Genomic DNA, 15,275 nt, shown 5'->3' on the forward strand with positions numbered 1-15,275 from the left:
AAAATACCATTGCTTGGGTCAGGCACACCCTTAGTTTTCAAACTTAGTCCTTAGTATTTTCTCTTTAACACTTTAAACAAGTCTTTTGCAGCAAATTTACCTAACACAATATGTCATTAGGTGTATTTCTTAACTGCTGTTTCCACGAGTGTTGATAGTGGAACCAAGCTTAATAAGGTCTTTGAGAACTTCAATCTTTTCTCTGATTATCATGATGTTATTTATTGGTCCAGTTGTGAGGATTTTTGTTTTCTTTACTTGCGGTTCAATCCATACTGAAAGCTGTAGTTTTTGGTTTTCATCAGTATTTTAAGTCATCTTTACTTCCAGGAAGCAAGATTGTATCATTTGCATATTGCAGATTGTTAATGAGTCATCATACAATCCTGATGCCACTTTCTTCTTCATGTAATTCACCTTCTTGGATTATTTGCTCAGCATACAGATTGAATGAATGTGGTGAAAACATACAACCCTGGCACACATCTTTCCTGATTTTAAACCATTCAACATCTGTTTGTTGTGTTTGAATACATGCCTCTTGGTCTATGTATAAGTCCGTCATGAACACAATTAAATGTTCTGCAATACCCATTCCTCAAAATGATATATGTATTTGTTATGATTCACACAGTTGAATGCTTTTGCATAGTCAACAAAGCACAAGTAAACAACTTTCTGGTATTCCCTGATTTTAGCCAAGATCCATCAGATATCATCAATAATAGTCCTACTTCTTCATCCTTTTCTGAATCTGGCTAGAATTTCTGGAAGTTCCCTGTTGATGTACTGCTGCAATAATTTTATAATTGTGCTTGCATATGCTATCAATGATATTGTTAAATCATTTCCACATGTGTTTTGGGTCACATTTCTTTGGAATGGGCACAAATGTGGATCTCTTCCAATCAACTGACCAGGTAGCTGTCTTCTAAATTATTTGTCATAGATGAGTGAGTGCCTCCAGTTCTGCATCAGGTTGTTGAAATATTTTAATTTGTATTCCATCAATTCCTGGAGCTTTGTGTGATTTTTGTTTTGTGTTTGCTGTTTGTGTGATATCTAAATCATTTATTTATTCTTTCAATGTTTTTGATAAGTGCCATGAAGACTGTTCCGACTCATAGCAACCCTTTATAGTGTTTCCAAGGAAGTGCTGGTGGTTTGAACTGCCAACTTCATAGTTTGCAGTCCAGTGCTGATCCTACAGTGCTATACCAGGAATCCATTATTTCAGTAGGATTTCCTAAATGCATTGACTCTTTTGAGCTTAATAAATGTTAGCTTCCTTCTTACTAATTTTAATTATACAACCTGTTAAGAGTAGAATGCATGTAAACAGCAAAATATCTTTTAAAATTTCCTCAACTTTGAAAATTCCCTACCTAGAGGTAATACTGTCAACAGTGTAGTATTTTCAAGGACTTTTGACTCACTGGGACACAGTAAACAGGACTTTAAAAATGTCAGTATATGTATATGTCTTCTCTGATGAGTGTTCATGTGTGTATAAAAATCTACAGTCAGATAACTTTGCTTGAAGTAGATTTTCTTTAAAAGAATGGGCAGATTGCATGCATACTTCAAAAGCATTTTTCCTGTACAAAATAAAAAAAAATTTATATAGGTTTTGTTTGCTATCTTAATTTTTGTTGTATTCTTTGATGTTAACACATTTTGTGTAATTGTATCATATAGCTGAATTGAATCATGTCGTATCAAATATTAGATGTGATTTAATAGTGTTAATCAGTTTATACCCATTTTAGTCACTTTTTTCCCCCCAAAAAATGCTGCCAGATGCTGATGTTGAGTGTAATTTCTCTGCCTGTTCAAATTATAGAAAGTGGTGCTAAGTTGTAGTATGTATTGTACCTTTGAACACCTAATGTATATATCTCATGTAACAGAAAGAGCAATAATAAACCGGCAATCCTGAAGCTAGAGTATGGCAGAACAAAAACAAACAAACAAACAAAAAAACTGCAGTTTTATTTTTAACATAAGTTAGATTGATACATAAAGATCTATAATATCCTTTATAGCAACTGTTGTTGTTAAGTGCCATCGAGTCGATTCCGACCCATAACGACCCTGTATGGGGTTTCCGAGGAGCAGTTGGTGAGCTTGAACCACCGACCTTGCAGTTCAAAGGGCTTTGCAGCCTGATGCATTAACCCACAGCGCCACACCAGGACTCCATAACAACTGTGGCAGTGGTGGTTATGTACCATAGAGTCAGTTCTGACTTATAGCGACCATGTACCATGTACAGGGTTTCCAAGGCTGGAAATAATGGGGGCAGAAAGTCTCATCTTTTTCCCACGGAAACAGCTAGTAGTTGTGAACTGCTGACCTTGAGGTTTGCAGCCCAATTCGTAACCACTACACTACTAGAGCTTCTTATAACAACTGTAGTATATATGTAAATACACATAAACCATGGGGACTCAAAAAGTTCATGGAAAAATTCTGTTATCTATGAATGCCCTTTTCCCGTGAACTTTTTGAAGCATATTTATATATACGCATAAGCAGGTGCTTGGCAAAAAATGAGGGAGTCAGACAGAACTTCAGTAATCATGGGACTGCTTCTATACCTCCCACTGCAGTGCAGAGAAGGTATAACCAAAGTTGAAGACCCATCCTTCTGTTATTCCTAACAGCAACTCTAAGCCCCAGAGCATATCAGGGAGCCTCTGAAAATGTATGTGTCTAATCCTAAAGTTATGGAGCCCTGCTGGTGTGGTGGGTTAGGCTGCTAACCACAGTGTTGGTAGCTCAAAGCCACCAGTCATGCCTCAGGAGAAAGATGAGGCTGTCTGCTCCAGTAAAGATTTATGGTCTCAGAAACGAGTCAGAGTTGATTTGATGGTAATGGGATGGTTTGGGTAATCCTGAAGTTTCAGGAAGGACAAAGGACTGGTCAGACACTTTAGATGATGGTAGTAGCTTCAGTGACATTTGAAGGACAGTTTTTAACAACCATTTGAGGACCACAGAGAAACACTTGTTGTTGTTGTTAAGTGCCGTCGAGTCGGTTCCGACCCATAGCGACCCTGTACAGGGTTTCCGAGGGTGTAAATCCTTACGGGAGTAGAAAGCCTCATCTTTCTCCTGCGGAGCGGCTGGTAGTTTTGAACCACTGACCTTAAGGTTCGCAGCCCGATTCATAACCACTACGCTACCAGAGCTCCTTACTAGTGACAAATTGGAGGTGAGGATAGATTTGTTTATTGGAAATAAAGATGATAATTACAGAAGAACCAGCAGGTTAGGAACACTATGAAGTTTCTGACACATCCCAAACAAGGAAGGCAATTTTTTTAAAAACTTTTTATTGTGAATCGAGTGTAGGTTTACAGAGCAGATCATCGGTTTTACATTTAGCAAATCCTATATTTTGCTTCATTTCAATGATTACAATCCCCACAGTGTAACATCACTTATCCCATTTCCTCCCTATGATTCTTATTTCCCTTTCTCCTTTCCCATACCTTCTGAATTTTGTCCTTAGGCAAATGCTGCCCTTTCTTGAATGATAGTCCAGTCTATGGTGAACATATCTTACAGATGTTGTTGTCCGCTGGATACCTGTCTACAGTTTGGCAATAACAGAACCAGGAGCCCTAGACCTGAAGGGTAACCGAGACCCATAGACTCAGGTTCCCCCAGTGTCTTTCTGATCCATAAGCCTGTTGGGTTTTTGTTTTTTTTTTTAGTAATTCTGAGTTTTGTTCCACATTTTCTCTCACTCTATTCAGGACCTTCTAATGTGATCCTTCCCTTTTAGAGCAGTTGGTAGCAGCAATCATTAATTGTGGAGACTGATGCTCACGTGTCCGTTAGATTAGTCCATTGGACTAACTGCTTCTAAGCATCATCAATTTTCATCCCTCCCCTTTCATACACACAGGGAGGGACCAATAATTGAACCTTAGATGGCCTTTAATGAGCTTTTAAAACCCTAGCCTTTGACCATTTTACTCCTTCTATGAAATATGCCTTACTTATCATTTTTAAGCAATCAAGTGGACTTATTAGGATGATTTTGTGCTAGTTTTACCTTCTGTACTAAATTTAAAATCTATTCTCTCCAAGATGTATCCCAGCTATATGTAATTTTGACAACAACCCTAAGAGGTAATATTATTCTCTTCATTTTCCAGCCAAGAAATGGAGGTACAGGGAGGTTAAGTAACTAACTGTTTCTGCCCCATAACAAATGAGTGACTGAAGCAGGATTAGAACCCAGTTTCTTCAGTACCAACGTTTGTGCCGTTAACCCTCATGCTGTACCCTCTTGCTTCATTAGCATCATGGTAACTTCTGTGAGGAATTTTCTATTAAAAATATACATATGCAAATTGTAGAGAATTAAACTTCAGGCATTTGCCTTTTTATATTAGATACATTCTGATCTGGCAGAAGAAAGAGGAATGAAAATTACATACAAATACACTGGAAAAGGAATTACAGAGCCACCTTTTGGAGTGTTTACATTTAATAAAGACACTGGAGAACTGAATGTCACCACAATTCTTGATCGAGAAGAAACACCTGCTTTTCTGGTAAGACCTATTTTATGTTTACCAGTTTGTAATTATTGTTAGGTAATAGTTACAATTTTTTAAAATTCTTTTTATGATGATGATTATTCCATGACCTTGGCTTAAACTAATCTCTTTTATTATTCTTCAGCTAGTGGGTTACGCTTTAGATGAATATGGAAACAACATGGAAAAACCATTAGAACTACGAATTAAAGTCCTTGACATCAATGACAACGATCCAGTGTTCACACAGGATGTCTTTGTTGGGAGTGTCGAAGAGTTGAGCGCAGCACGTAAGATACTATTCTTTTTATAAATGAACACTCAGGGTCATTTTATACCCACTGTGGAACTGAATATGATGAAAACCTGTTTTGTAATGTAATCCAAACATTACACATAGGACAAATAATAATGAATTCGATTTACAACTGCTTTTATGTGATAAGGTTAAAAGACTTTTTATGGCATCTTTTTCATCCTCAAAATTGGTACGGTAGATTAATGGAAAAGGTAAGATCCCTATAGCAACCATTCTTGAAAGCAGTCATAGGTAGTACATAAATGAAATGGACGTGTGTGCCATGCTTCAATAACAGATGACTGGTGATATTTGGGGCATTGGCTATGGATGGTTGTCCCCTGAATTCTAATTATTTTTGCTTAAATTTTATTGACGTGTTTGGTCAGTGCAGTGCTGTCTATGATAATACTCAAGAGATATTTTTCTTCAATCATAATATTTAAGAAGAATAACATTTCTGATTCATTTGCATATTAATAAACATCAACATCATAAATATTTCCATAGGGTTTACGAGGAGTGCCTGGTGAGTTTGAACCACTGACCTTGTAATTAAAACTGGCCTTTTGGTCCAGTGCTTATCCTACAGCACCACACCAGGATTCCATTAATAAACACCAGCATTATAAATATTTTCATATTTCTCTCTTTGTAAACAAATTTGTTGTCCTCCTATATCGAGCTTTAAGGACATCACCATAGGAATTTATGTACTAACATCAGCCTAGTCCTCATAGTTTTTGTGTGTTCATATTCCATTCATGTTAATTTCCTAATCTAGCAATTTTTTGTTTGGTAGTTTAAATGGTATGTGATTTTGATATGTACCTGAAATCCTTTTGGGGATAAGCTAACACTGTAAGTAAAATGTTAACATAATATGTTTGAAGTTGAGATCCATCTTAGATATCTTTGTTTCTAATGCCAGATACTCTTGTGATGAAAATCACTGCAACAGATGCAGATGAACCCAATACTATGAATTCTAAAATTTCCTATAGGATTGTATCTCAGGAGCCTTATGATCCTTCAGTGTTCTATCTAAATAAAGACACAGGAGAGATTTATACAACAACTTTTAAATTGGACAGAGAGGTAAGTAATATAATGTCACTGTTTTAAGTATACTATTTTTTTCAATATCTCCTCTCCATTTCTTTTCCTTTCCTTTCCTTTTTTTTTTTCTTCAGTGTTGTTCTGTATTCTTCATTCTTAGGAGGACTGTTAAGATTGTCTCCATTTAGGGCTGTGCTCTCCAATGTGGTAGCTGTTAGCCACATGTGTATTAGCACTTGAAATGTGATTCATGTCAATTGAGATGTGCTGTAAGTGTAAAATACTCTCTAGGTTTGAGACTTACTGTGAAAGAAAGAATGCAAACTGTCTCATTAATTTTTATATTGATTACCTGCTGAAATGATGCTTTTTTTAATATAATGGGTTAAATATTTATCTATATTTGGCTGCTAACCTTAGGGCCAGAAGTTCGAAACTACCAGCTGTTCCGCGAGAGAAAGATGAAGCTTTCTGCTCCCGTAAAGATTTATAGCCTCGGAAACCCTGTACAGGGTCGCTATGAGTCAGAACCAACTCCACGGCACATAACAACAACAGCAACATATAACTAATACCACTTGTTTCTTTTACTTTTTATAATGTGTCGCTACTAGAATTTTTTTATTTTAAATTACGTATGGACTGTGCTGTTCTAGGTCCAGTCAAGATTCTGTTTGCTAAAGAATCCAGACCACAATACTCAGTTTGTGGTTGTATAATGAAATTTCACTGGACTTCTAGTCACAAGGTCAGCAGGTCACCAATGATTCCCTGGGAGCAAAATAAAGCTCTATGCTCCAATAAAGATTTACAGCCTCAGAAACCCTATACAGGGGGGCTGCTATGAGTTAGAATTGATTCCATGGCACTTAACAACAATAAAATGAAACTTCAAGACTTTCTTTCATGTTAGTACATACATGAGGGTGAGTCAAAATTATCTGTACTCTGGCTGTAGAATGTATTTTAAATCAATTTTTAGAAAAGACAAACAAATCATTTTTCAACACAATCTCCTTGCTTTTCAGTACAGTTTATCTATCTGTCAACAAACTTTCCTATCCACTTATTTAAAAAATGTTTTAGACTGATCTGTGAGCCAGAAAAGCAACTCTGTGTTCACTTCCGCATCAGAGGTGAATCTCCATTCTCTGAGGACTGCTTTCAGGGGTGCAAACAGGTAAAAATATGATGGAGCAAAATCAGGACTATAGGGAGGATGCTTTAATATCTCAAAATGACGTTTTTGTAGAGTACCAACAGTGTGGGCAGAGGTGTGCAGGCGTGCATTGCTATGCAAGATCACAATGCCCTTAGATAGCAGTCGTCTGCATTTAATCTAAGGTTTAGGTGTCAGTTCTTCAGTGAGCATCTCACTCTAATGAACATTGTTGATTGTTGAACCTTTTTCCTGACAGTGGTCCAATGCTGGACCTTGAGAGTCTCAGAAAATCTTAAACATCAATTTTCCAGCTGATGGTTGAATTTTGAAATTTTTCTTGGTTGACGATTGAAGGTGTTTCCATTCCATACTCTGCCATTTACTCTCAGCCTTGTATTGGTTAATCTATGTCTCATCACCAGTAACACTTTTTTTAAAGAAACTGCCTTCCTTCAAGCATTGGTCTGATTTTTGATTGCAGATGTCCAAATACTTTTGTTTATGTTCTTCTGTGAATTCTTACAGTGCCCATCTCACGCAAACATTTAGAAACCCCAATCTGTCATAGATTATTTCATAGGCAAAGCCATGACTGATTTTGCAAATAAGTTTCCATATAATCCACTGTCCCTCATCTCCTTGACAGAATCATTTCATGTGCATTCTCAGTGTTGTCCTCAGCAGTGAACATGGATGGGCATCTTAATATAACCAGAAAGTGTATCATTTTTTATTCATACACATAAAAAGTAGAGGCAATGCTCAAAATAGGAGTCTTAGTTAGAATAGTAAAAATATTTGTAAAAGAGAAATTTTCCAAATCTCAAATTGGAGAACACATTAAGTAGGTTTTTGTGGGAGAGTTGCAGATGTTCTGTCAACCATTTCACTTTTTATTTCAAACTAATAGGGGAAAGCTTTGGTTAAAAGAATATAAGGAAGATGCTATAGGCATATGTATATGAATAAAATATTGAACAGAAAGTCCCCCACTAAATTGAACTGTAAATCATAGTTCAAGTGCAGTGTTTTTAATATTTGGAAAAATAATTCAACTCTGTCCAGAGTAGAGAATGATTGTGTCCAACACTCCTATAGGAATCTTTGTAATATTTATGAATATTATTATTCTTAAAATTTTACTCTACACCTTTTCACATAAACTTATGTTAAAGTATTATTTTGAAATATCAGTATGATTTTGACAGTTGTTGTCTCTGAACTATAGAAAGTTTAGCTCCTAATAATGGCTAGCACCCATTAAGCATTTACCATGTTATTCTAAGCCCTTCACATGGATTAATTCACTTAATCTACATGGTGTAGATTCAATTATTTCCCCAATTTGGAAGTAAGGAAACTAAGGGTCAGAGGGTCACACAACTAGTAATTGACTAAGCAAGAGGGTCACACAGGTACTAAGTGACTCCAGAGCTCTGCTACCCTTCCTTACACATAGATCACCGTGTTCTGGGTACTTTGTGAACAGCTCCTTCTTAAATTCCAGAGACCAGGTAGACTCCTTACTTTGTAGTAACTTCTGAGACATTGTTCTCTAGGACACATTCTCTAAGAATCATCTCAGGATATCTCTGCACATTTCATCAAGTTTTGCTTTCACTGGTCAAGTTTTTTTTTTTTTTTTTTTTTTTGATACTAGCTATGTCTGGCTTAACTTTTAGCAGAGAATGAAAGTGGAGTAAAAAGAACCACTCTCCAGTGTAGAATATGCAGTACTCCCTTGTCTAGACTTATTTCCTGATAATACCACTAATGACATATTTAAGAGAATTGATGCTTTTCAGTTATGGTGGTGGAGGGAAACATTAAAAGTACTGTGGACTGCCAGAAGAGCAAACAAGTCTGTGTTGGAAGAAGTACAACCAGAATGTTCCTTAGAAGCCAGGATGGCCAGGCTTCCGCTGGTATACTTCAGGCATGTTATCAGGAGGGACTAGTCCCTAGAGAAGGACATCATGCTTGGTAAAGTGGAGGGTCGATGAAAAAGAGGAAGCCCTCCAATGACATGAATTAGCGCAGTGGCCACAGCATTGGGCTCAAGCATAGCAATGACTGTGAGATTGATGCAGGACTGGACAGTGTTTCATTCTGTTGTGCATAAGGTTGTTATGAGTTGGTTCCAACACTATGGCACCTAACAACAACAACCACTTCTCTAGGTCTTTTTGCCCTTTCATAAAAGTTCTGACTACAAATATACAATGTCTTCAAATGAATAGTAAAAGGTAATGAAACTTGGTTGGGAATAAGCTATACCAAGGTTCAGTCTTATGATAATAAAATGAACGTTTTAAAACAAGAGAGAAGGATTTGGAAACAATTCACTTTTACCCAGTTGGATATTTTTCATTGTTCTGCAGGAACACAGTAGTTATTCTTTAACTGTAGAAGCAAGAGATGGTAATGGACAAATAACAGATAAACCAGTAAAACAAGCTCAAGTTCAGATTCGTATTTTGGATGTCAACGACAATATACCTATAGTGGAAAGTGAAATGGTAACTACTATTTTTCCAAAAAGTGTACTTTCTCATATTTTCATTATAACTAAAAATATACCACTTTAGTTTGTATTACAATAAAGTAAAAACTGTACATTCGTGTTTTGCAGTATGAAGCATCTGTTCAAGAAAATCAAGTAAATGTAGAAGTTATGCGCATCAAAGTGTCTGATGCAGATGAAGTAGGCTCTGACAATTGGCTCGCAAATTTTACGTTTGCATCAGGAAATGAAGGAGGTTATTTCCATATTGAAACAGATGCTTTAACTAATGAAGGAATTGTGACGCTTATTAAGGTAGGTACTTGGTTTTCAAAATTGGTATGGGAGAAGATGGTGCAGGGGAGGGAACTAATATTGCTTAAGCCCAAACATTTCACAAGTACTTTAATACTCAATGTACTGGCACCACAGTTGTCTGACATAGAGGCCATCCTAATTTGCCTAAATTCTGTGGTTAGTAAGTGTTTATACTACAATTCAGATTTGAGTTTGCCTCATTCTATAACTCATACTCTTTCCACAGCACCAACTTGTACACTTAGAGTCCAAACTTAACAGTCCTTCCTTCTTAGGTCAGATAATTTTTAAGATGGCCTGGAAAGCTAACCCCTGAATGGAGAATCTAATTCTAGCAGACACACATCACTAACACATACCCCACTTCCAGGCTAGTCACAGTCCAGTGCTTACCCCACAGTGCCACATCAGGACTCCTACTGCATAGCCCTCCCTTACTACATCTCCTTTGCTCTACTTTGTAGTAAAGGCAGATTTCACTACTAGCATCTAAAAACAAAAGCTGTAATAACAAAGTTGTAGTTCATACATCCTAGTACTTAGATATGCCTAACAATCACCCACCAGGACTGTCTGCCCAAAATTCAGATTCCTGCCCCCTACATGAGTAAGTTTGATTGAGTGGGGCTCAGGAACATGTCGTTGCCCAAAACTACACAGGTGATTGTAATATAGGTAGCCTATACATCACCTTTTGAAATGTAGTCCTCTAACCTCTTATGCTTAATTGAATCAAGTAAAGTGGAAATTGAATGGTCTTATTAAGGAGTCATAGTGTGATGCTGAATGGTTTAAAATTAAGAAAGGTGTGCGACAAACTTGTATTCTTTCACCATACTTATTCAACCTGTATGCTGAGCAAATAATCTTAGAAGCTGTGTTATATGAAGAAAAACGTGTCATCAGAACTGGAGGAAGATTCATTAACAACCTGCAATATGCAGATGATACAACCTTGCTTGTTGAAAGTGAAGAGGACTTAAAACATTTGCTGATGAAGATCAAAGAGCACAGCCTTCGGTATGGATTACATCTCAATGTCAAGGAAACAAAAATCCTCACCACTGGACCAATAAACAACATTCTTATCAACGGAGAAAAGATATGTTGTCAGGGACTTCATTCTTCTTGGATCAACTATCAACACTCGTGGAAGCAGCATCAAGAAATCAAATGACGTATTGCATTAGGCAAATGTGCTGCACAAGACCTTTTTAAAGTGTTGAAGAGCAAAGATGTCAGTTTGAGGACTAAGGTGCGCCTTACCCAAGCCATGGTATTTTCAGTAACCTCATATGCATGTGAAAGCTGGACAGTGAATAAGGAAGACTGTAGAAGAATTGATGCTTTTGAGTTATGGTGTTGGAGTAGAATATTGAAAGTGCCATGGGCTGCCCATGGAACCAATAGATCCGTTTTGGAAGAAGTACAACCAGAGTGATCCTTGGAGGCCAAGATGGCCAAACTTCATCTCTCATACTTCAGACAATATTATCAGGAGGGATCAGTCGCTGGAGAAGGACGTCATGTTTGGTAAGCTGGACGGTCAGAGAAAGAAAAGAAGACCCCCCTACAACATGGATTGGCCAAGTGGCAGCATCATTTGTCTCAAACGTGGCAACAGTAGTGAAGTTGGCCCAAGATCAGGCAGTGTTTCGCTCTGTTATGCATAGGGTCGCTATGAATCGGTACCGACTCAATGGCACTTAACAACAACAACAACAAGTGTGACGCTGTAGGATAAGCACTGTACCACTTATCAGTTTGTTTCATAGGCTGAATGGGTAAAGGAGAAACTGAATGGGTTGGTTTGAACCGAAAAATTGGCAGTTCAAACTCACCAGACACTCCTTGGAAAACCTGAGTCTCGATTCACTGGACAGCACTTAACAACAACAACATTAAGCATATAAGGTTTATACATTTGAGACGTAGAACCCCCACATGATTTTTTAAACAAAAAGTACAGGAATGATTTTCACCTATCAATACAATTGAAGGAAAATATCAACATATTTAAAAATAAAGCTACAACTTTCAAAATACTGTTTTATTCAGTTACAAATGATAATAATATAAATGTATAAAAGAATAGAAAAGAGTTACTTGAAAAGGTTCATGATAATATCTATGAGCACCATTTATTGATTGCTGTTACTGTTAAGTGCCATCGAGTCGGTTCCAACATAGTGACCCTGTGTAGGGTTTCCGAGGAGCGACTGGTGAGTTTGAACTGCTGATCTTGCAGTTCACACTGAGCTTGTAGTCCAGCGCATTAACCCGCAGCGCCATACTAGAACTCCTCATTTATTCATAAGTAGAAGAAAATAGAATAGCATTACCTCATGTTTAAATGGAGAATTCCTTTTATAATTATTAAAGAAATAAATATCATCAGATAAAAAATAGATGTATCTTATATGTTGTTGTTTTTGTTGTCAGGTCGGTTCTGACTCACAGCCACACTGCGTATGGTTTCTGAGGTTGTGAATCTTGGCAAAAGCAAAAAGCCTCATCTTTCTCCCGCAGAGACTGGCAGGCTCGGGCCACCAACCTTCTGGTTCCCAGTCCTGTGCATACCTTATAGAGTCAATTTTCTCCCTTATATAGAAAGATGTAGGGTCGCTATGGGTCGGAACCGACTCGACGGCACTTAACAACAACAACAATAGAAAGATGTGTCATTTTTTCAATATATATATAGTACATAGTACATATTTAAATATATCCTACTCTTCCTCCTTTACCCATTCAGCCTACGAATCAATCCATGTATCTACATACATACAGAACCCTGTTGTTCCAAGGTTGTATAGATATCACTATGTACCGTATCCCCTTTAGCCCTTGCATACCTCCCTAAAGTCTCACCTATCTTCATCATTATTCTGTCATCCTCCCTTTTCTTGTACATTTCATGCCCTATCACTTGAGCTAATCTGTGCCTACCCTCTAGCCAGTGAATTCCTCTCCCTTCCCTCCCACCTGTGATAACCATCAAAGAATGTTTCTTTTAGTATGCAAACCTTTTCTTTTTATATTAATGCTCTCTTATACTATTGTCCTTTTGTGATGGACTGATTTCACTCAGCATAATGTCCTCCAGGTTCATCCATGGTATGTGGTGTTTTGCAGATTCATTGTTATTCTTAAACGCTGCATAGTATTCCATTGTGTGCATGTATCAAAGTTTGTTTATCCATTCTTCAATGATGGGCATTTAAGCTGTTTTCTTCTTTTTGCTGTTGTGAATAGTGCCATGATAAACATCAGTGTGCATAGATCTACTGTTATCCTGACTCGCATTTTTTGTGGATGTATACCAAGTAGAGAGATTGCTGGATCATAAGATATTTCTATTTCTAACTTTCTGAGGAAGCTCCGTACCATTTTCCAGAGTGGTTGAACCATTTTACAGTCCCACCAGCAATTGTAGGAGGGTCCAAGTGTCTCCACACCCTCACCAACATTTATTGTTTTCTGTTATTTTGAATTTAGCTATTAATGTTGGTGTGAGATGATATACCTTTGCTGTTTTGATTTGCATCTCTAATGGCTAATGATTGTGAACACTTTCTCACATGTTTGTTGGCTGCTGGAATGTCCTTCCTGGTCAAGTGTCTGCTCATGTCCTGTGCCCATTTTTTAATTGGGTTGTCTTTTTTTGTAGAGGTGTTATTGTTGTTGTTGTTGTTGTCAGGTGCCATCAAGTCAGAACCGACTCATAGTGACCCCATGCACAGCAGAACAAAACAAAGTCCAATCCTGGGCCAACCTCACTACCGCTGCCACACTTGAGTCCATCAATGATGCCACCTGGCTGATCCATCTCATTTGGGGTCTTCCTCTCTTTCTCTTACCCTCCATCTTACCCAGCATGACATCCTTCTCTAGTGACTCTTTCCTCCTGACAATATGTCCAAAGTATGAGAGACGAAGTTTAGCCATCTTGGCCTCCAAGGAGCACTCTGACTGCACTTCTTCCAAAACAGATCTGTTGGTTCTTTTGGCAGTCCATGGCACTTTCAATATTCTCCTCCATGGCACTTTCAATATTCTCCTCCAACACCACAATTCAAAGGCATCAATTCTTATATGATCTTCCTTATTCACTGTCCAGCTTTCAAATCCATATGAAGTTATTGAAAATACCATGGCTTGGGTCAGGTGTACCTTAGTCCTCAAGCTGACATTCTTGCTGAGGTGTTACAGATTTCTATAAATGTTGGGTAGCAGTCCCTTGTCTGATATGTCATTGAAAAAAAAAATTTTTTTTTCAGTCCATGTGCTCCCTTTAGACTCTTTCAGCGAAATCTTTTGATACACACTGGTGGTTGGTGCTTATGTGCCATGGAGTTGGTTCTGACTCTTAGCGACCCTGTATAGGGTTTCTGAGGCCATAAATCTTTACAAGAACAGAAAGCCTCATCTTTCTCCCACAAAACAGCTGATAGTTTCGAACTGCTGACCTTGCAGTTCGCAGCCCGATTCGTAACCACTATGCTGCCAGAGCTCCATGATACACATTAAGTGTCTTGATACACATTAGGAGGTCCCAGTCATCTATTCTGTCTTCTGCAGTTTGTGTGTCTTTTTGTAATGTGTAATAGTATATTTATGCCGTGTATTAGAACCCTCCTACATTTGTCCCTATTTTTTCATTGATGATCTTCTTAGTTCAAGATTTTATATTTAGATCTTTAGTCCATGTTGAGTTTGTTTTTGTATATGATGTGAGGTATGGGCCTTGTTTCATTCTTCTGCAAATGGATTTCCAGTTTTGCCAGCACCATTTGTTGAAGAGACTATCTCTTCCCCATTTAATGTGTTTTGGCTCCTTGTCAAAGATCACTTGACTATATGTGGATGGATTTACTTCTGGATTCCCAATTCTGTTTCATTTATCTATCTATCTATCATTGTACCATTACCAGGCCATTTTGACCACTGTAACTTTGCAATAGAATTTGATATGAGGGAATGCGAGGTCTCCAACTTTGTTCTTTTGTCTTAAGTAATACTTTGCTTATCTGAAGTCTCTTTCCTTTGCATATAAAGTTAGTGTTCAAGTTATCCATCTTTTTAAATAATGATGTTGGAATCTGGGTTGAGATTACATTATATATAAAGATTGCTTTAGATGGAGTTGACATTTTCACAATGTTAAGTTTTCCTATCCATGGCCATGGTATATTCTTCCATTTTTTGTAAGTCTCTTTTTTTGGTAAGTTATAGGTCTGTTGAAATTTTCTACTTCATTCTGTGTCAATTTATGTAGGCCTTTTTTTCTAAAAATTGATACATTTCTTAAAGATTTTCAAATTTGTTGTAATATAATTCTTCATAGTATTCTGTTATTATTCTTAATTTGCATTGGAT

General features: G+C 37.3%; 1 protein-coding gene across 1 annotated transcript in view; it reads left to right on the forward strand.

The window, feature by feature from the left end:
* DSG2 (desmoglein 2) overlaps nucleotides 1–15,275 on the forward strand; it is a 45,345-nt gene that overhangs the window by 9,763 nt on the left and 20,307 nt on the right. The window contains exons 5-9 of the mRNA XM_006835129.1: nucleotides 4,410–4,571; nucleotides 4,702–4,846; nucleotides 5,786–5,952; nucleotides 9,457–9,594; nucleotides 9,708–9,893. Of these exons, the coding sequence (XP_006835192.1) occupies nucleotides 4,410–4,571; nucleotides 4,702–4,846; nucleotides 5,786–5,952; nucleotides 9,457–9,594; nucleotides 9,708–9,893 (798 nt within the window). The remainder of the gene's footprint in view (nucleotides 1–4,409; nucleotides 4,572–4,701; nucleotides 4,847–5,785; nucleotides 5,953–9,456; nucleotides 9,595–9,707; nucleotides 9,894–15,275) is intronic.

Source organism: Chrysochloris asiatica, unplaced genomic scaffold (genome assembly GCF_000296735.1).
Source record: "Chrysochloris asiatica unplaced genomic scaffold, ChrAsi1.0 scaffold00015, whole genome shotgun sequence".
Classification (NCBI taxonomy): domain Eukaryota; kingdom Metazoa; phylum Chordata; class Mammalia; order Afrosoricida; family Chrysochloridae; genus Chrysochloris; species Chrysochloris asiatica.